Source organism: Tiliqua scincoides, chromosome 8 (genome assembly GCF_035046505.1).
Source record: "Tiliqua scincoides isolate rTilSci1 chromosome 8, rTilSci1.hap2, whole genome shotgun sequence".
In the NCBI taxonomy this organism is placed as follows: Eukaryota; Metazoa; Chordata; class Lepidosauria; order Squamata; family Scincidae; genus Tiliqua; species Tiliqua scincoides.
Window position 1 is genome coordinate 57,098,139 of NC_089828.1, and position 24,536 is coordinate 57,122,674.

General features: G+C 48.3%; 1 protein-coding gene and 1 pseudogene across 1 annotated transcript in view; one reads left to right on the top strand and one right to left on the bottom strand.

The window, feature by feature from the left end:
- Positions 1-24,536, top strand: part of CAMKK1 (calcium/calmodulin dependent protein kinase kinase 1) — a 49,016-nt gene that overhangs the window by 19,417 nt on the left and 5,063 nt on the right. The window contains exons 6-14 of the mRNA XM_066635921.1: positions 509-545; positions 2,663-2,684; positions 3,035-3,123; positions 11,596-11,795; positions 12,045-12,098; positions 13,613-13,686; positions 20,329-20,416; positions 20,681-20,809; positions 22,722-22,825. Of these exons, the coding sequence (XP_066492018.1) occupies positions 509-545; positions 2,663-2,684; positions 3,035-3,123; positions 11,596-11,795; positions 12,045-12,098; positions 13,613-13,686; positions 20,329-20,416; positions 20,681-20,809; positions 22,722-22,825 (797 nt within the window). The remainder of the gene's footprint in view (positions 1-508; positions 546-2,662; positions 2,685-3,034; positions 3,124-11,595; positions 11,796-12,044; positions 12,099-13,612; positions 13,687-20,328; positions 20,417-20,680; positions 20,810-22,721; positions 22,826-24,536) is intronic.
- LOC136659612 (5S ribosomal RNA) lies at positions 13,051-13,170 on the bottom strand (annotated as a pseudogene).

The following is a 24,536-nucleotide window of genomic DNA, read 5'->3' on the forward strand; positions in this document are numbered from 1 at the left end:
AGCACCTGGTGATAGTTTTGGAAGCCTGCCACCAGGCCTAAAAAGGTAGATGTGACAGCCGGGGGTGTGTGTGTGTGCAAGGCAGGTCGGGGGTAGAACAGGGGAGTGGAGGAGGTGGAATGGGGGCGCAGAGGGAGGTGGACTGGGTGAGGTGTTGGTGGCATTTATGAGCTCCAATATTCTAACTTTGTCTGTTTCCCTTAGCCCAAGGAGGCCTTTCTGATCAACCCCTCTCTTATGGATACAGCCCATGTTCTGTTGGTACAGCTACGTTGGCAGGGAGGGATTTGGGCACACTCAAAGCACGATAGAAAAACTAAACATTAGTAATATTCCAGGATTCTTATCAGTTATTCTCCTTATCTGAATTTTGTAGCTCCAAATTATCTAGTCTTGTTTCTAGCGTGCAACCAATGCATTGGGAGTCCTCTGTTCTTTCTATTTTGAGTTTCCAAACATTGTACAGCAAGAACCCATGAGTTGGAATAAATCACTCTTTTTTTTCCAGGTCCTGGATGACCCTGCAGAAGACAATCTGTATATGGGTAAGCCATTCGTTGTACTTTATTTGAAAGTTTTTTTAAGCCGTGCCAGTGGCATGTATTAAATCCAGATTCTGCAAACAGAATTCCCGGATTCTGTCACTGTGAAATGGCTTCAATTTTATTTCTTTCAGGACTGAGCTGAAGTGGTCTCCCCTCCCCACCCCCCATATCATCACCCTGTTCAGGAGGTAGCAAAATTGAGGGGGAGCCATTTAAGTGATGTCCAGGGACGCCAAAGGGGATCAAAACAGGCATCTTAGCAGTGACAACCCAGCTCCTCATGTGACGTGTGCCATCTTGTTTGAGCCACAACCTTCTTCGGGATTATGCTGTACCAGCCATTTTCAACCTTTTTCATCTTGCGGCACACTGACGAGCCACTAGAATTGTCAAGCATGCCACTGGTTTTTGGACCATTGACAAGGCACACCATACTGCTGGTGGGGGGCTCACATCCCCTTTGGCTCTACTAATATACGACCATCACCCTAACTTCTGCGGCACACCTGCAGGCTAGTCACGGCACACCAGTGTGCCACGGCACAGTGGTTGAAAATGGCTGTGCTATACGGTCGCTTGAACCGTTTCAAGAGGGTTTGTGGTTTAAAAGGATGGTGGCTCTCAGCCGTTTTCCCCACACAAACTCCTTTGGAAAGATGCTGCCATTATGTTGCATTGTTCGAGAGGAACTGTGGTAAGGGGGAAAAGGGGGTAGTCCTGGGAGGAGAACCACAACTATGAAAAAGACAGTAGCAAAATCAGGTGAACCGTGGGAAGGAGGGATGACTCGGATTCAGTCCCTTCTGTACCTGGGACAGATCCCAGGAAGCCCTTTCTTTGTTCTGTCAAATGTCTGGGTCAATGGAACCATTACATACTCCCTGGGCCCCTCTTGACATCTGCCTCCTTGCTGGAAAAGGTGACTGTAGTCCTCTGCAGGCTGTCATCTCCCTGCGGCATCTCCATTATCTCTTGCCATGCACCATGTTGTGGTGAGCAGGCTCTGTGGAACGCAAGCCCTTAAAGTTTAGGATGCCAGCCTCACTGTGGGGTTTAGCTCATGGCATTGATGTAGCTAGAGGGAGTGCAAAGCACTAAGTTTTGCAGGTGCCTGAACATGCTATGGAAGCGGCACCTCCCCCTCTCCTTCCCCATCATTCTGGGCAGGGAGAGCAAGATGGAGGCGGAACACCTGGCTCCGAAAGGGAGGGGCAGGGGCTGTTTGCATGCTACAGTGTGGCTCCCTGCAAAACTTAGTGCTTTACACCCCCTCTAGCTATGCCACTGGCTTGTGGGGTGCAGCTTCAGTGGGTACAGGGTTTAAGGGGTCTCTGGCTTGTGGGGGGGCTCCTGATTCAGAGTTGGGTTTGGCCCTTCCAGCTCCTCTGTGGTTTGTGCTGGTCACCTCCTGACTCAGCCGCTCCCTTTCACTTGGGGGGTCAGTATCTAGGGGACTGCTGGTGGGTCATGGCAGGTGGTAAATGCTGTACCTTATCTTATGCTTTCTTCAACATCTCAGAAAGGCGCCAGTGTAGGTTATTGGTCATGTACAAATATATATTTAAATTTAGTCAATTAAAAGACCAATCAACTAAACAAATGTACAGGCCATTTATCCCCCCAGGTATGCATTATATCAGGAGGGGGGGGGAGCAGAGCAGAAGGCTTCAGAAGGGAAAGCTGTAAGCTTTCTGCCCCATAAGGTCTCCTTGAACCTTTGCCAGCAGTTTTGCTGGCACAAGTCTGAGGAGAGAAAGAGGGCAGATGGGATAGGATCTGGTACATGCCATCTGCTGGTTCCACCCTCTCCCACAGCCTCTCCACTCCATTCCTCCACCCTCCCCACCTAGTGTCACCTCTCTCTGCCCCATCCCACCTGCCCCTGCTGCCTTGCTTTCCTTGGTGAGCAGCTACCACTCTGTTGACGTGCATGGGAAGTCTCCAACCTTCCCACCAGCACTCCAGCAGTGCGCTACTCAGTGCTATGCCAGAGTGCGCTTTACAGCCATTTTGCAGCAATTGCCACCTGCGGAATGTGTGTTCCACTGGCAGGAAAGGTCCACTGGGCTGTTAATTGGTCACAATCCCTAATTGTGTTCTCTTCTCTGTCCTTTCAGTGTTCGACCTCCTGCAAAAGGGGTAAGTGGCTTGCCTTCTGGTCTGTGTGCATCCCCTGTTTCTGGAGAACTGCAGATAAAATAGGAGAATGCGGTTGTCTGCGTCAGCTGCTCGGGAATCTCAGTTTTTATTTAAATGGATTAAGCCGCTAGTCCTCATGGTTACAAAGAAATGATATAAAGTGTGTGGATAGGTCCTGTTGGAATCTGAAGAGCCCCGTGCAGCTCCTTGCCTTTCCCCATAGCTATGTGATGCCAGGCAGGAACATGGACCATCGCAAATAAATCATGGAAAAAATAATTTTGACAATGATGGTGGGAGCCAGGCTTGGTTGTGGCTCCTTGTTGAGAATGTCCCTGTTCTGTTTCTAGGCCTGTCATGGAAGTTCCGTGTGAGACGCCCTTCACAGAAGAACAGGCTCGGCTCTACTTCAGAGACATCGTCTTGGGCATTGAATACTGTGAGTTTAAAGTGACGTCTTTTCCAGAATGTCCACCCTGAGCCGCAACTAGGGTCAAGTAAAGAAAGGGCAGAGCTTTGCTCCAGTCAGCTTGGGATCTTCTGGAACATTCTGTACCCAATTCCAGAAACGTGTGAGAGCCTCAGATTGGATCCAGATTGTGATCTGGAGGCCTCTGAGGGAAACGGCAATACTGTGGAGGTGCCCCCTTAGTGCACCAGAGGCCTCAGGGCAGATGATTGAGACCTACTCTTGCCAAGAAGCGCTGGGCCTCTTTTCTTAACCACTGCAAGGCTTTCAGTGTACCAGGCTGGATATTTTCACTGCCCCCTTTGGTGCCATGGAGACCTCAGAACCTCAGCGCAAAGACTTGGACATCCTTATGCAGGCCTGGAGTGGGTTGTGACACCCTTCCTCCCCCTTTTAATCCAGAGATCCCATCAATGTAATGCTATGTGTTGATGGACCGATGTGATGAGGGGGCTAGTGGGTAAAAAAAGATGTGGCCATCCTCAAGTGCTGGTAAGTTTGCCCCACCCTTGAAAATTCCTGGAATGACTTCCCAGACTACACTTCCTGTAAATGAGGTGGCAAAAATTTTTTTAGGGGGGGGATCCCATTGACTCAGACTTTAAGATAACTAGCAGTGGGCTTGAATTTTTGAATGCATGTTATAACCCACTCTTCCTCCAAGGAACTTGAAGCAGTGAAGTTGGGCTACCTGCTTTTATCCTCACAGCAACCTTGTGAAGTAGGTTAGATTGAGAGTGATTGGTGTAATATCAACCAGGGCGTTTTTGTTTTTTTTACTACCTGAGGATTTACTACCTGGGCAGGAGGTCTGGTCTAGAGGGTAGAGCCTCCATTTGCCTGAATGGAATGAATTTGTGGATGAAGATAACATCCACAAGGTCGCCAGTTCGAGGCCACCGGCACCTTGCGACCTTGAAGCAGCTGACAAGCTGAAGCCGAGCTATTCCATCTGCTCTGAGCGTGGGAGGATGGAGGCCAGAATATGAAGCCAGATCGGAATGAAACATCTGAATGTTGTGGTTCTTGGAAGACAGAACCTTCTTTCAATTGTAAAAATCCCTACGGGGATTTAATATAGCCTGCCTATGTAAACTGCCTTGAATAAAGTCTTTAATAAAGACCAAGAAAGGTGGTATATAAATACCTGTATTATTTATTTATTTATTTATTTATTTATTTATTTGAACATAGTCCCCCATGGTCATTATCCAGCTCTTTGGCCACTCTACCACACTGAACCATTGCCTTGCCACAAAACCAATCAAAGCAGTCAAAATTAATCTGTGCCTAAATTAGCTCTGCTAGACCCTGTTCTTCCTCCTTCTTTTTTTCCCTTCCTTCTTTTTACCGCAAGACCGAAAATGGTTCCTGTTGGTGTGACAAGGGCAGTGGTGGGATTCAAATAAATTAACAACAGGTTCTATATCCTAATGACCATTTACCAGTATACCAAAAGATATACCGAAAGGTAGTTTAACTCTTGGGTGGATGCCATCAGGTCCCTTTTAAAGGCGTCCAGGCCAGACGCCATCACCACATCCTGTGGCAAGGAGTTCCACAGACCAACCACACGCTGAGTAAAGAAATATTTTCTTTTGTCTGTCCTAACCCTCCCAACACTCAATTTTAGTGGATGTCCCCTGGTTCTGGTGTTTTGTGCGAGTGTAAAGAGCATCTCTCTATCCACTCTGTCCATCCCCTGCATAATTTTGTATGTCTCAATCATGTCCCCCCTCAGGCGCCTCTTTTCTAGGCTGAAGAGGCCCAAATGCCTGGGCTTTCCTCATAAGGAAGGGGCCCCAGCCCAGTAATTAGCTTAGTCCAGGGGTCGGCAACCCATCTGCTGCGGTTCCAGGTGAAAGTGGCAAAGGGGGTGACAGAGTGGCAGCAGAGGCAGGAGAGGCAGCAGCAGGAGGCGTGCAGCTGCGGAGCTGCATCTGCACTTCACAGGGGAAGGCAAGTCTTCCCTTGGCTCCTCTCACTGGGCACCTCTAGCCCTCCGAGCCCATCCAAGCTGGAGAAGTGTGTGGGGAGACGTAAGTGATCTTCAGTCCCTTCCTGTGTGAGAGATGGAGGGGGCTGATGTCCCTTAGGGGCAAAAACTCTTCTGGGGAGAGCCACTGGTGGGGTGAGACACTGGGAGACTGACCCTCTTGTCTGGATCAAAGGTGGAGGGGGAGCTCCAAAAACTTCTGCAGTCTGGAGCTGGAAGGAGGAGGTGCCCCTTGGAGGTCCCGGGGCTGCGTTTCATTCTACTCCGGACTGACAAGGCAATGCTAGGCATGTCTACTCAGAAGTAAGCCCCATTGTGTTCAATGGATCACAGCCTGAGATGCTTCCTTCTTCGACTTCTGACTGACAGTGTCTACTCAGAGGTAAGTCCCACTGTATTCAATGGGGCTTACTCCCAGGAAAGTGTGGCAAACTTTCCCCATTGAACACAATGGAACTTACTTCTGGGTAGGCACTTAGCACAATCCTAACCAGGTCTACTCAGAAGTAACTCCTATTTTGTTCAATGGGGCTTACTCCCAGGAAAGTGTGGTTAGGATTGCAGCCACTGTCAAGCAGAAGGCAAAGAAGGAAGCATCTCATCTACATCACTGAGGCTTCAATCCTATCCACACTTTCCTGGGAGTAAGCCCCATTGAACAAAATAGGAGTTACTTCTGAGTAGACCTGGTTAGGATTGTGCTCAGTGCCTACCCAGAGGTAAGTTCCATTGTGTTCAATGGGGCTTACTCTCAGGAGAGTGTGGATAAGATCGAAGCCTCAGAGAAGAGTATGAGAAGCTAAGGGCTGCTTGTGGGAAGAGGGTCAGGGCTGCTTGTGGGTCAGGGCTGCACATGGGAAGGGGGTCAGGGGTGCTTGGGGGGTCAGGGCTCCACAAGGGTCAGGCAGGCAGGCTCGGGCAGGAGGGGTCGCGGGGCGGGGGGGCTCGCCCTCAGAGGTGGCGGGGGCTCTTTGGGTGGGAGCAGCTCCAGCGCCCTCCTCTTCGTCCCACCCATGCCCCGACCCACCGGGAGAGCTGAGCCAGCTAGCTCCGCTGGGGAGGAGAGGCGCGGGGCGGGCAGCTGGACTGCTCCTCTTGCCCTCTTTAGCGAGGCTGCATGGGCGGGAGGGGACGCACGGCGGGGGGGGCTCGCCCTCGGGCGGGGGGGCTCTTTGGGCGGAAGTAGCTCCAGCGCCCTCCTCTTCGTCCCACCCGCGCCCCTGACCCACTGGGAGAGCTGAGCTGGCTAGCTCCACTGGGGAGGAGAGGCGCGGGGCAGGCAGCTGAACTGCTCCTCTTGCCCTCGTCAGGGATCGCGCCCTCTCCTACATTCTCAGAGCAGTCGCAGGAGGCGTCAGAGCTCCCTGCCAGCAAACGGTTCTCAGAACCAAGACCTTGATTAAGTAGGGGTTCCATAGAACCGGGGCGAACCGGTTGAATCCCACCACTGGACAAGGGTAAAGAAAATCCATCTTGGTTCCTTCCCCCTCTTGCTGCTTTCTTTTTTGGCAACAAATTGTTAACGCCTTTATTGATTGCATCTGGGAAAACCCCTGCAGCGGTTAATGTGGAGATGAGCTTTGCGGCTTCCTCCGGGGAGCCTTTTTCATTTGTCGATGGATCCAGAGGGTTTGGAAAGAGGAAGGGAATGTGGCTCAAACTGCAGGGAGGTGACAAATTCTGTGGATAACAGGTATTGATATCGATTCGCAGTCCAACCTTACTGTGATACTCCGGCACCCTTTTTTCCATATGCTGAACTCAAGGTTAAAGAAGAGCAGCAAGCTGAAATAAGCAAAAATTGGGGGGTCTCAGCCCCACAGCCTGCCTATTTAACTTGAAGAGTTTAGCTTCACAACCTGTAAGTACGTAGGAAGTTGCCTTAATGTTTGAAAATGGTGTTATTTATTTTATTCAGCCCATTGTGCCATTGGGCTGTAATCCTATCTTACTAGAAACAAACTCAGGCCCTTGGTCACTCCAGCTCAGGACTGGCTACACTGACTGGTAGCAACTCTCCAGGGTTTTCTGGCAGGGCTTGAACCTGCTAGGGACCTTCTGCATGCAAAGCTGGGGCTCTACCATTGAGCTGCGGATTCTCCCCAAGCACGTAAAGCTAAGATTAGGTTGATTAAGGGGGAACTTCCATGTCCCATCTTGTTTCTCCCTGCAATCTTGCTTTGCTTTGTGTGCAGAGTTTTGCACGCCACAATGAGCATTCCCACATGCTGTCCTCACCCAGGTTTTGACCAGCTGCTGGCACTCAGAAATGGAGGACAAATTCAGTACCAGCATCTTCCTTCCTTTCTTTTCAAATGCACACTGCAATGACTTTTTTGGCTCCTCTTGCAATTTGCTTTTGAGAGGGTGTTAAATCCGTTCTGTGCTCTGAGTGCTGTGATGCAAAGCTGAAAGTTAAGTGTGTCTCTGGGCTGGTACTTTATGGAGTGCTCTTTGTCCTTGAAGGATGGCAGGCACCTCTGCTAATCAAATATAATTTGGCAAAGCCACAGCATCAGCAGACAGCATGATGCGCTAGATGTGTTTTCAAGTTGGGATATTTTTCTGCCTTCCCCTGCATGGTTCTCTCTCTCTCTCTCTCCCTCTCAGTCTGTGTGTGTTTGTGTGTTTCTCAGGCAGCTAATTTCAAGGCAGAGACAGAAAACTCAGGGGCACTTTCCTCTCTCCAGCATGGGAGCTCCTCCCTGGAGTACAGGGAATGAGAAATGGCAACAGAGAAAAGAGAAACCTTGTTCCAATAATCACTCAGGGTTTCCTTTTCATCGCAATACAATATTGTGCTGATTTTTTCCCCCTTGACAGCAGCGGTGTCTAGGAAGCATTTTTGGTACACAGAACGTGTCTGAGCATGGAACTGATCTCTGCTTCATGGAGCATAATGATTTCCTGCCAAGACCAACCCGACAACCCATTTGTTAAGGAAGCCCTTTTGCAGCAGTGTTTAAATCAGCTCCTGCCAGACTCCATGACTCATCCTGGGCTTGGTCCCTGTGGACTGGGAAACTGGCCAGCGTGAATCCTGACTGCGATGCTTGAATAGGCCTGAGTAGAGGGTAGACCCCTGCCCAGTGGTCCAGGTCATCAGCCCTTGGGGGGTGTTAGCTGCTAGAAGCAAGGCCTCAGTGCAGTGGCCCCTAAGCTCTGGAGGTTCCTGCCTAAGAAGGCTTGCAATTCCACGTCTCTCTTGGGATTTGGGAGAGGCTGTGGGAGTTTTTATTGCCAGCAGTAATTTGTCTGATTATGGCTTGTTTATTTCTTAGAACCTGAATCCTGCCTTTCTTTAGTGCCCACAGCCAGGGGTGGCCTCCCCACCGCCTGTGCCTCCCCACTGCCTGATCCCCCTTCAAAGTTTGGCCACCCCTATCTTTGTGCTCAGGCCCCATGAATGAGCAGGAGCTCAGGAGAGCAGATGAGTGAGTGGAGAGAGCTCATTCGCTGGCCTGTCTACCTGCCCAACCACTGGTTTTCCTTATCTGTGGGGAGGAAAAGCAAGCAAGCATGTGCCCCTGTGGAAAGAGAGGGGGAGAGAGGCATCCCCATCTCCTTCCCTTCACATCACAGGAGTGTGATGTGAAGTTTCCTTCTTCCATACCACTTTTGGTTTGGTGCTTGCAGGAAACCCTCCATTTGAACCTGGTGCGATGCGCAGGAATGAGTCTGCACGCCATGCTCCTGTTAAGGGAAGGGAAGGCAATACATGCAGCCACCAGTTCACCTCTCTCTACTCACAATATTTTGCAAGCACCATGTGGGTAGGGAGAGGTGATCAGGAGTTTTTTTTTCCTTCCCCCTCCTTCCCCCAGCAGTCCCAGAGCCCCACAGGAGTGGTAGATTTGGAGACAGTGCAGACCAACAGGCCTGGGTTGGCCACATTGCCCTTCTCCAACGTGTGACTCAATGTGGCCATTTCAGGTTGCTCCATGGTTGCTCCATTGGCCCTGCTCAAGGCAGCTGAGGGTCGATTCTCATAGTCATGATGGCCAAATGGAACCTCCTTGTCCAGGAGCAGTCTACTTCTTATTAACAGTTGCTGGTGAGCAATGGTGGGAGCAGGTTTTTGCCTTCATGCCTTGCTTGAGGGCTTCCCAGAGTCACCTAGTATGTCACTGTGGGAAGCCCAGTGATGGACTAGATGGACCCTTTGGTCTGTTCTCTTGGACTTTTGTTATGTCCATATTAGCGAAGATAGTTAGGAATGGAACCTTCCTATACAGAGGCAGTGTGTTTTGGAATTGTCTATATATCGTGTCTATATACTGTCAATATATATACTGACAGTGTATATTGTCTGCAAGTGCTGGAGGCAAATGGCAGGGAGGTCTCTTGCCTTCCTGCCCTGCTTTTGAGCTTCCCAGGGCATCTGTGGGCAATTGGATGCTGCATAAGACTGAAAAACAGACGTGGGTTTTCTCTGTCACCTTTGCTTTCCTTCTGTTTTACAACTCTGTTGCCTGACCCTGATGATTCAGGATCTGAATCAAAGAGAAAAAACTCTTCAGCTAATATTTGCGCTGATGGAAACCTTACCTAATGTGGGTGAAATTTCAATTGTTCCTTTTTCTAAAGTTAATTTTATTGCTAAATGCTGGTTTGGGAATTGGCACAACAATTCGTTCTGATTACATAAAGTCTTCCCATGCCTGACATTGTTTGAAAATATTTGAGAGCTCGGTTGCCTAAATCCTTTTAAATAATTGCAAATGAAATAATTCTAGCCGACCTAAAGGTGGTCCAGCAGAGTTAGTCATTTACTGCTGCGGATGCCTCTCCTAATGCAGTCCTATTACCCAGCCTTCCTGCAGCTGGCATGCATGGAGCCTCCCTCTCTCCTCCCCCCACCCCCGTCGTTGTCCATGCACCAGATTGCAGACCCGCTACTGCAGCAGCAGCTGGGTGGATTGGAGATGCAGGTCACATCCCTGTGCTGAAGTTTCTGCTGCAAGAAAACAGATGTGCAGAAAAACTTGGCTTCGGGCCTCTTTGTGTCTGTCGACGTCACGGCCTGCAGCTAAAACACTTTTGCGTCAGATGGAAGACAAGGATGGGTTTAGATGGCCTAAACCGGATGGATTCGGGAGTCCAGTGTTTTGTAGCTGGAATGCTATCTAGGGGGACTGATGCTGCGTGACTTATGGCCCAGCCCTCCCAGATCACCTCTGCAACGCCTCCTCTCTGACTTCCTTCAAATCCCTCCTCAAAACCCACCTTTTCCATGTGACCTTGTCCTTGTCCTCTTAACCTGCATTCCCAACTGTAATTTAGCTTTAACTGTGTGTCATGCCACTTGCCTATTAGAGCAGGGGTGTCCAAAGTTTTTGGCAGGAGGGCCACATCATTTCTCTGACACTGTGTCGGGGGCCAGGGGGGAAGAATTAATTTACATTTAAAATTTGAATAAATTTACATACGTTTACATAAATGAATATATTAAAGATGAACTTCTAGGAATGAATGAAGGTCTTGCAATAGCGCAAGGCCTATAAAAGGCCTTGCACAAAGCAAGGCTGGCCTTTCCTTTGCTGCCACTACTGCATCACAGACATGAAACAACAAGCAGTGGAGGGAGCCCTCATCCCACAGCTAACGTGAGAGGTCAAACAGTCACCCTCATGCTGAGATCAGTTGCGCTGGGGCAGTGTGGGCTTGAACAAATCTCCGGAGGGCCAGAGGCTCATTGAAGATTGCGGGCTCCCTGAGGGCCGCATTGAGAGGCCTCAAGGGCCGCAAGTGACCCCAGGGCCGGAGTTTGGGCAACCCTGTATTAGAGGAAGGACCAGAGCTCAGTGGCAGAGTGGCCGCTTCACATGCAGAAGATCCTTGGCTTTTCCAAGTAGAACTGGGAAGGAGCCCCCCCTTTGAAACCCTCAAGAGCTGCTGCCACTCAGAGCAGAAAAAATTGAGCTACATGGACCAAGACTCACTAAAAAGCAGGTTCTCTTGTCAATGTTTTTCCCACCCTTCCCTTGACTGATTTCCCACTGTCTGTTGTAGATTGTAAATCTGGGAACAGAGTTCTGAACATGTTGCCTTTGTAACTCTGTACAGCACTGGGTGTTACACTGATGCAGAAGGAATACATTAATCATTACAATAGTAAGCCTCAGTCTTCCCTATCTGCAAAATGGGAATGATAATACTCACTGATCCTATAGGGTTGTTGTAAGATAATGTGTAGTTATGTGCTTGAAGGGTATGAAGAAGGAAAAATTGGTGTAGGGTGAGAAGGAGGTTGAGGGTATAGTTGCTAATTAGGTATACTCAACAATGTCTTGAGGTTGGGGTGTAACTTTATATAATTGGAGACAGACTGACATATCTCAGAATTAGTAGTCCTGGGATCAATCTGCAAGAGGTGCATTGATTCATGAATACAGCATTCCTCTGGCAATCTTTGAAGAGTGTGTTCTCTTTGTTTGGTTTTGCAGTGCATTACCAGAAGATCATCCACCGTGACATCAAGCCTTCCAACTTGCTCTTGGGGGACGACGGACATGTCAAAATTGCAGATTTCGGAGTGAGCAACCAGTTCGAGGGGAATGACGCCCAGCTGTCCAGCAGCGCTGGGACGCCAGCCTTCATGGCCCCCGAAGCGATTTCTGATTCTGGGAAGAGCTTCAGCGGGAAGGTAAGAGACTCTTCTGTGTGTTGTGGTTCCTGCTTTTGAAATCAGAGAGGTAAAGACGGGGATAGGGGAAGACTCTCCCTCTGATTACAGGGCCTCATTTCCATTGTTCACATGAATGGACAGGGTGCTGGGGTGGGTTCAGGCAGAAGGGAACAGCATTCATGCCTGGTGCAATGAACACCAATATATGCACACCTCCCCCATATTTAAAATACATCTGATAAATGCAACATGTTTATTTCCTTTCAGGCTCTTGATGTCTGGGCCATGGGCATCACACTGTATTGCTTTTTATATGGAAAGGTAAGTTTTCTGGAAAATGGAAAAGGATGTATGTGAGAAGAAGGGGTTTGGCAAAAGTCACAATCCAGGCTATTGGGTTCTGGGATGTGGTGTTGGGTGTTGGTCCCATACACCAGAGGCAGATGTGTGACCCGAAGCAGGCAGGGGTCAATTTCCAGAGGTGCAAACAAGGACCAGAGGCAGCCACTCAGCTAATGGCAACCAGAGATACAGAGTCAAGGTGATAAGCAGGGAAAAGGCACCAAGGGCTTAGGCAGCATGCTCACACCAGAGGAGACTTGACTGAACTGCAGAGCAAGCCCCGAGGATCAAACTTTATAGGGCCTGGTGGGCAGGAATTGGCCTTTGGAAGTCACCTGACTGTGGAGTTCAGGCAAGCTGGTACTGCAACCCAGAGGGCACCCTTGACAGAGCTCAGTGTGCTAGGCTTGCTGCCGAAACAGAGAACCAGAATTGGTACCAGGATCTGCCCCTTAGGAGCTGTGCTTTTGCAGCACACAGAGATCAGTGTGTCACAGCGTTAGAAGTAACCACAACCAGGGAAGAATGATAAAAGTTCATGTGTGCCTCATATGTACACACTCTATTCTCTTTTTTAAAAAATGTAGACATAATCAAAGGGACTAACAGCTTCATTTACAAACACACCACAAAATGTAACATCTAAGGCCATAAGTTATCTGAGTTAAAATGTACACAGTTGCTATTGTGGCAACATGCTTATACACAAAAACACAACGGCCACCGATAATCAAAAGCCGGCTGAAACAGATTGGTCTTCAATGTTGAGAGCTGGTGGAGCACAGCGGTTAAGTGGCCAAGCTGTGAGTAGAATTTTCTTGGTTTGAATCCTGCTTCTGCTATGAAGCAGAATTCTTGTAGGGAAGGCACTCTTACTTTCTCCTTCTGCAAAAATGGTTGGCAACCTTCAGTCTCGAAAGACTGTGGTATAAGCCTACAGCACCCGGTATTCCCAGGCGGTTTCCCATCCAAGTACTAACCAGGCCTGACCCTGCTTAGCTTCCGAGATCAGACGAGATCGGGCATGTGCAGGGTAACAGTTGCTGCAAAATGGAGACAATAATACTTACCTTGCAGGGCTTTTCTAAGGATAACATCCCAACAATTCATATGAAGTGCTTTGAAAATGCTAAGTATTCTTCTTAAGAGCCCATCTAAAGGGGTCTGATGAATTAGGTGCCACCGTGGAAAAGGCCCTGTCTCTTATCCTTGCCTGCCATGCTTCTAACAGCAGTAGGTCACTCAGCAGGGCTTCTGCATAAGGCTCAGGCAGACTCATTTGCAAATGGGTGGTTCTTAAAATCTTAGGTAAACAGCTGAAAAGCACTGGGTATGAAGAGACTTTTGGAATTTCTCTGCAGGGATGACCTAGCCTGGAGGAAGACCATGGTAGTTGCACCACTTTTTACTCTTAGTGTAAACAGGCCCTTCTGACATTAGTTGACTTTGCCAATAAAGGGCCCAGGAAGATTAAGTCCTGGTTTGTTTTGCAGTGTCCTTTCATTGATGAGTTTATCCTGGCTCTTCACAACAAGATCAAGAACAAGCCGGTGGATTTCCCAGAAGAGTAAGTAACCTTTATAAAGCTGTTGAACAAAGCAATGCATTTGTGACTCCAAAGCAGAAACAGGTGCACTTATTCCTTCAAACAGGTAGCCTGCCCCGTGTCGCAAACTTAGGGGGGTTTGGGTACTCAGAGTTCTTGGTTCTCGAACCCTAAAGCCCTCAAGGCCCCCTGTCCAGTAGTACTGCCACCACCCTGTATGTGCCAGTGCCTCAGTCCAGGGACACTGAGACCCTCTAGGATTAACTCTATCCCTTGCAGGCACTGAGCGCTTTCTCCAATTAAAGCTTCAGTCCTCAAGTTACTAGACCTCAATGAGCACTTGGTAGCTTGCTGAATGGCTAGGCAGGATTCTGAACCTTTGTCCCCAACAGACAATGAAACAGCTTAGTAAAAGATGTTTTAGTTTATTAAGTACATAAGGTTACATAAGGCAGCAAATGCTAGAGGCATAAACATCTAGGAAACATATCAGCAATAAAATAATAAAGCTAGCTGGCTATCTCTCTTAGTCCCCATCTCTCACCTGGGTCGGTTACGCTTGTAGATCTTTTAGCTCTAGGCTACCTGTGAGGCCAGGTGCCCATGGTGGACAATGGAGCTCATCGCGTGCAGGATGTTGCACCCAAAAACGCTGTTCAAGAAGAACCGGCCACACCCCTTGGGGCACCCATTATTATACTTCTTATGCTAATAGTGCTGAGGTGACTTCATACTTATTTAGACTGTCCAATCAGAAACTTTTGAGGACAGAACCTTCTCGTGGTGGGTCTGGTTGCCAGCCCTCCTAGTTCTTACCCCTCCCAACTCTTACCCCACAGCTGCATTCCATTCTGGTGCCCCTCAGTCTACTGAGGTGTTAAACATTCCAATGGGTTGTAATTCTTGTTGTCTGTCCTTTCTGGCCAGCAGAGGGGAGACAACAATCTTTTTGTTTGTTTACTCACGTTCTTGCAGCTAGGAACTGCTAGCGACTTCTCCGTTACTGACTTAGTTTGGTCCAGGCTTCGCATACTAACCTAGGCCTTAACTGTACAAATTCATGACACCCCATTGTGAAGGTTCAGGGCAGGCAACAATTTTCTATTGCCCAAGTTCTTTTTAGCATGCTGTTAAGACTGCCTGTTGTGACATCAGAGCAGCTAAGCCAATGACAGCCAAAGGGGCCTGGTGTTTTGCTTTTCAAGGCTACTTTTACAGTTACAGCAGACTAGTTGGACAACAGATGTCACCTGTGGACTATGGTCATGCTACAAGTGGCTGGGAGACTTTCCAGTCAATGCCCATTCAATGGGCATTCACCTCTGATTTGCTCCCACTTCCCGGAATGGCTCTGAAGGGGAGGTGGAGGGACCGTTTGCCCCCACGATGAGGGTTCCTGCAAAACGTAGTGCTTTGCACCCCCTCTAATTATGCCACTGCTGCAAAGGTCCTTGAAGAAGCTTGCTCCCCTGTGCTTTGGGAAGCATGTGTCAGCTGATCCTCATGGTGCCCAGGAATCAGAGAGCGGACAAGTGACAGTCCTGCTTCACTGCCACTGCTCTATGATTGGTCACTGCGCAGGGATTGAACCTGGTGCCTTCCACCTCCAAAGCCTGTGCTACATCCCCTTCCCTTCCCTGTGCCATTTTGAGAAGGTTAATATCCCCCACCATTTGGTGACCGCTTTATTCACCAGCACTACCAAACCGTGGACTGGAGTAGATGCCAAAGCCATTATTCCTCCCACTTGGCTCTGCACCAAGGCACAGAATTTCAGACCTACTTGCATTAATTAATCGTTCATTTCTAATTGAATGGTAAAGATGGTATCCTATCTACTGCTTGGAAGGGAGTGGGGGGGGGGACTTAATGAAGAAGAAGTGCTCCCAGGCAAAGAGACGTGGAAGTTCTGGAAGTTCTCCATTCTTTCTTATCTGTGTTACAATCTAATAACTAATTCTATACACTGAGGGTTTTGCGGCTATTTTTTTCTTCTTCACTTTCTGCCTATAAGTGGGATCTTTACAATGTTGAAGATACAGAAAGGAAAATGAAAGAACACAACAACTGATCAGCAGGGCAAGGTTTCACTTTGCACAAAGTGTGTCCCCCCCCCCCAAGGACAACACAAGGAACGCAGTTACTAGAAGGGTTCGCCCCCCAACGCTTCCCTGAATGCTGAGAAGTTCCAGGGTTTGCTCCTTGTAGGTTTGATTTCCTTGTAGTAAGAGAGGCGCTTGGTTTTTTCTTCATCTTCTTTTAATAATAACAATAAAATCATGATACACTCTCCATGTACATGGCACTTCATAGCAGAGGACAAGTCCCTGCCCTGAGAAGCTTCCAATCTAAAAACAAACACAAGGGAGACAACAAAGGGAGAAGGGTGGAGGGAGAACAGACTCTTTTCTCTTTATAGTATTTGATGCCTTACAAATACGCAAGCAGAGCACATTGGAAGCCAGCAAACTCCTCAAACAGGCAGCCCCTCTGCTGGTCCTGCAGACCCCTAGAGAGCAACAGCACCCACTTGGAAACCCCCTGCTCTGCAAGGCTGCTTCCAGTTCAGCTACCCCCAACTCTATTTCCAAAGTCAAACTGCAGCAGTCTCTCTACGAAGAGCAGCTTGATGCCGCTTTCAGGTCACTTGTTTCTTCCTCCACCACATTAACTCTTGTACAGTCTGTGCCCGTGTGCATTGATAAAACACACAAAAATGCGATCTCAGTGCTACAACTGCAAATGCTACAGTTGAGCCAGGGTTCTTTTTCAGTGGGGTTTCATTGATTGCCCGTGTGCCTTAGCAAAAGGCTGAACAAAGAGGAAATGGGTGCACTCAGGCTTCCATCAGGATTGAGTTGGGGGCATGTGCTTTTTATCCACGCGCGTGTTTGCATCAGTAGCAGAGCTAGGAAAAGATTCAAATAAACGGTAAGAACTGTAAGCTGAGGAAACTATACATGGTCCAATTCCAGAATTGAATTTTGACATCCTCTTTGCTAAGCCAGAATTCCAGAGCAGTGAACACGGGGAGGGGGGGAGTGGAACCCACAGAATGACAATGGATTGGAATAAAAGCCAGGCTTTACCCCAAACCATCCACCACTTGAAGCAATGTGCTAAACTCTTTGCCCTCCCCTTGTACGGCACCTTGATGTTCCAAATGCCTCTCCCCCCCCCATTATGGTGGGACATCAGCCACCATTGCAACTCCCCCTCCCATCTCTTGAAAAGGCATTGGGGAACAGAGTCGAGGAAGAGATGTGGAGAGGAGAGTGGTAGGCTAGAGCGTCTCCGTTGCTCTAGCCCCTCTGCCTTCTTCTCCTCTCCACTTCCTCTTCTGCTTCGTTTTCCTCTTCCTTTACATTTGGCAGGCTCCTGGTGCCATTCTTGTGGGTGGACATGGCCTGAGAAGTTCTTTTCGTCCTTCAGAAAGAAAAACTGAAGTTTCTTTGGCAGCCCAGATCCCTGGGCATTTTGCCCACCTTCTCCAATCCTCCGTTTACTTGGGTTTATTAGTCAGCCTATGAGTGACTGTTCCCATCTGCCTCCTCAGTGAGAGATTAACATTTAATGGGCAAACTGGGTTGCGCAGACGAACCTTTTCCTTCCTCCCCATCTTTCCTCCGGCAATAACTCTCTTTCCTTGACTCATTTTGACACCCCAGCGACCTGCTCTCTCCATCTAAAAAGGCCTCTCTGCTCATTAGTGTGTGTGGAGAGGCAGAGTGGATGGCGGTGTGTTGATGTTTAAACTAAGCCCATTAATTCGGTAGAGCAAGTCAGAGAGCCGGTGGAGTGGCGGAGAAAAGCTGGCTTAAATTGGAACGGATTGAACAGATTCTGCCATGACTATGAGAGGCGTATGAGCTTCTGCTTACCGCAAGGTCACCAAATCTTGTGCTTTTATTTCTCCGAGCGTGAAAGGAAAATAAGTCAGCCACAAAACATCAGTCTGCACGATTGCTTCTCTTTTTCCCCTCTTTGAGTGCAAAGGTCAGAAACGGTTTGGTTTTATGCTCCAAAAGCCTCAACGCGACGCATACCATTTGGTTTTATTTTAATGGATCATTTCTTGGGTTTTCAAGTCTTGGTGCCTGTTTCCTGTACTGTTTATTTCTTCTTTTAGGGCAGTGTTTCTCAAACTGTGGGTCAGGACCCACTTGGTGAGTCGGGACCTGATTTCTGGTGGGTCCTGCAGAGCCACCAGTGAAAACATGGGTGATGGAAAGGTTAATTAATTGCCTCAAGCCCTTGGGCTATTCAAAAATCAGCTGCTAACTGCCCTGCAAAGAGCCAAGCTCCTGCCGTTTGCAAGACAGCTGCTAATTGCCCTGCAAAGAGCTGAACTCTTCCAATTTCAAGGTGCTGAGCTCCTGCTGTTTGCGAGCTTGTGCAAATACAGGGGGATAAATGCTTGTGCGTCTTTTTTTCTGGTATTTTTTTTGCCATCAGTGACAGTTAGTGGGGGTAGGTGAAACTTGGGTCACATCACTAAGAGCCCAATCCTATGCCTGTCTACTCAGTAGTGAGTCCCATTATAGTCAGTGGGGCTTATTCCTAGGTAAGTGTGAATAGGTTTGCAGCCTAAGCCCCTCAAGCCTTGAGGCTATTCATTAGGGCTGCCTTGTGATGAGAAATGGATCAAGTTTTTTTTAAAATAAGCAAATAAATAAATAAAAAGTTACCTGTAAATAAATAAAAATACTATTTCTTTCAAGATCACCTTTTTTTAAAAGTCTTGTAAAGCTAGGTGGGTCCTGATAGAGTGTCATTTTAAAACATGCTAAAAAGTTTGAGGACACTTATAGAATTTCTGTCTTGCCTGTTTTGCTCAGAGGCAGCTCAAGCGATTCACAAAATTTTCAGCATCAACCTGGTGACTTAAAGGAGTGTAAGAAATGAAAACAGCAATGCAAAATGCAGCCATAAAAATTGAACCCCAATATGAAGAGAAGGGGGGACGGGATATAATCAATGTAATGTAAGGATGTACCAAGTCCTGAACAACTTTTGGAAGGCAGAGGGACTGGTTGCCATGTCATGAAGCAGAGGGTTCCATATTTCAGAAGCCCCTTCAGGGAAGACCCTCTCGCTTAAAGGATGTTTCTAAGTGACAGGATATTCTAATAGCAGGCCTTAAAAGGACTCAGTGATAAGAGAAAGGTGGTGGTAATGATTGTCATTGAATGGCTCCAGCAACCAGACCCTCCCTGCAAATGTCGAGGATTAACAACCAGACTGATTTTTTGTGAATGTTTCAATTTATGAGCTGCTTTTCAGCTACAAGGATCCTCAAAGGAGCTTAGAGTACAATCATAATAAGACATAAAAATGTCACAGAACAGTTTACAAAAGCAGAAGTGACGTTGACAGCATTTCAGCTCCTGTGAAAACAAGAAACCATTCTTATTTTTGGGAAGCCTGGCAGGGTTAAAAAATGGATCCCTTCAAAATCACATGGATCTGATGAATTTCTCTGGGCTGATGACAGAAGCAGGCAGATTTGGGTGACTGCTGAGGCGAGGGGGGCCATGGTCTTGCCACTGGCCTTCCAAACTGCACACGAAGCTGCCTTACATAAGAACATAAGAACAGCCCCACTGGATCAGGCCATAGGCCCATCTAGTCCAGCTTCCTGGATCTCACAGCGGCCCACCAAATGCACCAGGGAGCACACCAGATAACAAGAGACCTGCAAGGCTTCCTGGGAATTGTAGTTAAGAACATAAGAACAGCCCCGCTGGATCAGGCCATAGGCCCATCTAGTCCAGCTTCCTGGATCTCACAGCGGCCCACCAAATGCACCAGGGAGCACACCAGATAACAAGAGACCTGCAAGGCTTCCTGGGAATTGTAGTTTAAGAACATAAGAACAGCCCCACTGGATCAGGCCATAGGCCCATCTAGTCCAGCTTCCTGGATCTCACAGCGGCCCACCATATGCCCCAGGGAACACACCAGATAACAAGAGACCTGCAAGGCCTCCTGGGAATTGTAGTTTAAGAACATAAGAACAGCCCCACTAGATCAGGCCACAGGCCCATCTAGTCCAGCTTCCTGTATCTCACAGCAGCCCACCAAATGCCCCAGGGAGCACGCCAGATAACAAGAGACCTGCAAGGCTTCCTGGGAATTGTAGTTAAGAACATAAGAACAGCCCCACTGGATCAGGCCATAGGCCCATCTAGTCCAGCTTCCTGGATCTCACAGCGGCCCACCATATGCCCCAGGGAGCACACCAGATAACAAGAGACCTGCAAGGCCTCCTGGGAATTGTAGTTTAAGAACATAAGAACAGCCCCACTAGATCAGGCCACAGGCCCATCTAGTCCAGCTTCCTGTATCTCGCAGCAGCCCACCAAATGCCCCAGGGAGCACACCAGATAACAAGAGACCTACAGCCTTGGTCTCTCTAGTTCAGTGATGTTTCTGCTGGCCGGGGGAAACTCTCTAGGGTCTCTGGCAGAGAGAGGCCTTCCTGGTGCAGCCTGGTGATGCTGCCAGGGACTGAGCATGACACCTCCTGCATGGCTGACTAGGCTGCAGCTTTCAGCCTCTCCCTCCTGTTGTGGCTCTAAGGGATTCCCTGAGAGAGGTGCCACCACCAAAAAGGATCTGTTTTTGTCATGATATCAAACAATTTGTGTTTCTTTCCACCAGGCCCTGCGTCAGCGAGGAAGTCAGGGATCTGATTCTGAGGATGCTGGATAAAAACCCTGAGACCAGGATAACGGTCCCTGAAATCAAGGTAAAGTGGCTCTCAAAGGGAAGACTGTTGGTTGGTGGAACAGCTCTGAACACAGAAGGTCCCAGGTGCGATTTTTGGCATCTCAGGTTAGGTCTGGGAAAGTTCCCTGAGTCTGCAACCCTGGAGAGCTGCTGCCAGTCCGTGCGGGCGGTGCTGAGTTAGGTGGCCCAACTTGGATCTGACTGTAGAAAGTACCTGAATATGGATGAGGTCCTCAAGGGTTGGCTCATGCTTAGAATTTTGCCCTCTGTGTTTCCCACATAGGTGCACCCTTGGGTGACCAAGTTTGGAGAGGACCCCCTGCCTTTAGAGGATGATCATTGCACAGTAGTGGAGGTCACCGAAGAGGAGGTGAAGAACTCGGTCAAGATGATCCCCAGTTTGCCTGCAGTGGTACGTATTGCAAATGGGTCAGGGTGGTCTGCTGCAGGGGTTTCCTTTCTAGAGCTCAGAAAGGGCTCAGTTGTGCACCAAACAGATGCTGGGCTAACGGGCCATTCAGCTGCTTTTTGTCCAGAGTCACTTTGGAATATACCACCTCAAAGTGGTAAATACAGAGCTCCTCCCTACACACATATTTTTAGGTGATTTACAACACAATCCTTTGCATGTCAGATGTAAGCTCCATTGTGTTGAATGGGGCTTACTCCCAGGAATGTGTGTATAGGATTGCAGCCTTAATCCTGTTCTGATATTTGATTTTTTAAAAAGTATGCCGGTATTCCTTCAAAGAATACGTATTAATTTTCTTACCTTCCTCTAAATTTTTATAACATTGACTATTATTTGTCTATATTGTCTGGGTTCAGAAGCACCGTAAGTATGGTCAGTGGCGAAACTAGAGGTGCAAAGCACTAAGTTTTGCAAGGAGCCTCACCACAGCATGCAAGGGGTCCCTCCCCTCTGGAGCCTTTCCAGATGGTGGTGTGACAAAAAAGGGAAATCAAGGACCAGGTAATATCTGAATAAGGAAAGATCTGCTTGTAGCCATGTTGGTAGGCCCCAGTGTCAGACCCCAGCTGTATTCAACATTAATTAGTGCATACCAAACCTGGGAGAACTGTGGAGGAGGTTGCTTCACAGGGCCTCTGATATTGTACCAAGCTACCAAGTGGGCTCCAAGGCCAGTTTGATTACAACAGGGTTCAGCTGTGAGTGTCTCGGGATGGGAGGGGGGATTCCACCATGAGTAAGGAGGCTGGTGGCACGTTCACCCCTAGAATGTTCGGCCGGCACCGAGTCTTGATTGGTGGATGGGTCAGGAGACCTATAAAGGTGAGGGAGGGACGCTTATGCTGGCTGATTTTGTCTCTGGCTGAGGGGGCCTGAGATCCGGGACCGCTCTGGCAGGAGTGAACCCAACTTGACTGCAGCAAGATGGGCTAGATCAGAATTTTGGAATGCTAAGACTTTGGTGAGTGATAGTTAGAGTTAGGAGGTAGTTGTTATTGTTTTTAGACTGAGTGTTGTGTTGTAATGCTATACTCTTTGCCTAAATTCTTAAATTTTAGACTATGTAGTGCTGTCTGTATAACCCTGCTTTAAGCCTTTATGCAATAAATCCTACTTATTACAACTGACTGGATTATTGGGATTGGAAGGGAGCACAGGGACTGGTTGTGGGAGGCAATCCAGTGTGGCCGGGGTGGACCCTGGAGACCCTGTATGGGAGTCTACTCCTTTTTATGAAGCTGAGTCCAAGAGGGTGTCAGCTGGAGTACGACTCAAGGGGAGGGTTCCCCAAATTTATCCTGGCTATCAGGAGTGGAAGCTCTGTGGTTTAGGAGCTATTTGGCAATCGGTCTTGGAGAGATCTGCGGGTGCCCAGTGACCATAAGGGTTTATGGCCACTTGCTCACCCTGAGGGTAATAAAAAGATTACCCGGCCATAAAGGGGTGGGAGCGGATTTCCGTCACAGGTGGGAGCAAAACAGAGGCTTATGCCTGGCTCTGAAGGGAAGGGGGAGAGGCTCTTGCATGCTGCGGTGAGGCTCCCTGCAAAACTTAGGGCTTTGCACCCCCTCTAGCTATGCCACTGGGTATGATTCTCTTATATTTATCAGGGCAGGGGGACAACGACTGTCCCTATCTGCCTGTCCCTATCAGGATAGTGACTTTCCCACTGGTTCTTTGCTGGTGTCTCTCTCTTTTAAAAAAAAAAAGTTATTTCCCCTTGAGACAGAGAAACTTATTTTCATTTATTTTGCTATGCAACCTGTTTTGTGAACTTTTTTTGTGGCATAGACATATTTTAACAATACGTACCCTTATTCATTTCTCTGCCCTTCTCGTTCTTTTTCCAAAGATTCTGGTGAAAGCCATGTTGAGGAAGCGTTCTTTCGGCAACCCGTTTGAGGCCCAGGCCAGGCGAGAGGAACGGTCTATGTCGGCTCCAGGGGACTTATTAATGTAGGTACCTCCGATAGCTCTTCTGTAAGGGCAGCTCATGCAATTCACACCTGGCTGTTCTGCGTAACGGAAGGAGAGAGAAAGATGTTCTGTGCACAGGTGGTGCAGAACGAGTAGAGAACTGAATAGCCAGGAGTTCCACTGGTCAAAGTCCAGTTGTGCTGGCACCCACACTGTGTGCCACAACAAAGGGCCAGAGATGGTGCACCAGACAATGAGTTCTCCACCCCCCGGGGCCCTACCAAACTTCAGTTGAGATGCTGGAAAAGGCATTTCAGTGGATCCTAGGTGTCCACAGGGGATTTGTTCCAGGACCCCCACAGATACCAAATTTCATGGATAATTGAATCCACAGAGGGGCCAGGCATAGTACCGAAATAACTTACCTGGGGGCCACACCCGGCCCGCTAGAAGTTGTGTGCGGCCTCCCACTCTCCTCAGAAGGCCTCCTCTATGCACATCCTGTTTGCTTATGGAGCTGTACTGAGGTGCAGGTAGTCTGCGTGAGGCCTCCCTGCACCTCAGTACAGCTCCAGAATTGCCCAGTGAGAACAAGAAGTGCCTTCTCATTGCATCCGGGAAGCCTTCTGAGGCCCTCCAGCCATGGGCTTGATATCTATTCATGGATACTCAAATCCATAGCCCATGGATAAGGAGGGCCCACTACACTCATAGTTTCAGTAACTAAAATAACAATAAACCTACATGTGTATTTCACTGCCAGTCTACCATCTGAGGGCTAGGACTTTCAGAAAGCAGAACTCAGGAGAAAGAGAGACAGAGGTGACATTGCAGAGATGTTTGCGGAGGACGCTCCAGGCGTCTGAGGAAACCAGGAATTCTGTTTGAGAGCAGAGGTTCTGTGGGGCTCTGGGAGGATTTTCCAGGCATCACAGGCAGCAAAGAAGAACAGATGGAGTCCGATAAAAGCAGGACTTCAGATGACTGAGGGTTGAGGGGTTGGTGGATCAAACGTCAAGGAAATCATGTTCTTGGGCAGTGCCATTTTGCGAGTTGCTGGAATACTCAAAACCAGTGGGAAAAGCTTGAAGTCTTAATAAGTAGAAAGGCATGTCCCCTGCGACTCTAGCAACACCAATGTTAAAAAAACACTAAAAGTTATTTAATAGATTTCCGCAGCTCTGATATCCCCCTTCCCCCCACCTCCCTGTGGCTTTGCTTTGAAGCACGGCAAATTAGCAATTGTAATGTTACCTTCCTTTCCAATCGCAGGGAGGATAATGACTTTCATGTTCCATGAGAAGAAAATTAAGGAAAGCAATTTTGCAATCAATTTGTTTAATTAGGCAGCTTGAAAAAATAATTGGATTTTTTTTTTTTCAAAAATTTTTTATGTTTTTGCCTCTCTTTCTGGAATTGCACAGCAGTCCTGAGCCTGACAGTATTCATGGTTTCCCTTCCTGTATTAAGCTTTTGGGGTAGCTGGGTTTGCTTTGCAACCCCTCAATGCCAAATATTATTTCTGGAAAACGATTTTGGTCATTTTTAAGATGATGGAAATAGTCGAGCAAGTCATACTTTCTGAAGGGCACCTGACTAGGAAGAGGTTCCTCTCTGAATTTTCATTTTCTCGCAGTTTAGTTTATTAGATTCTCAGCCATGCCCAGCTGAGATGATTGGCAGTAGAGTGGATAGTCCAGCTTTGCAGGATGGTCTTTCACAAGAATGCAAGAGCCCTGCTGAATCCAAT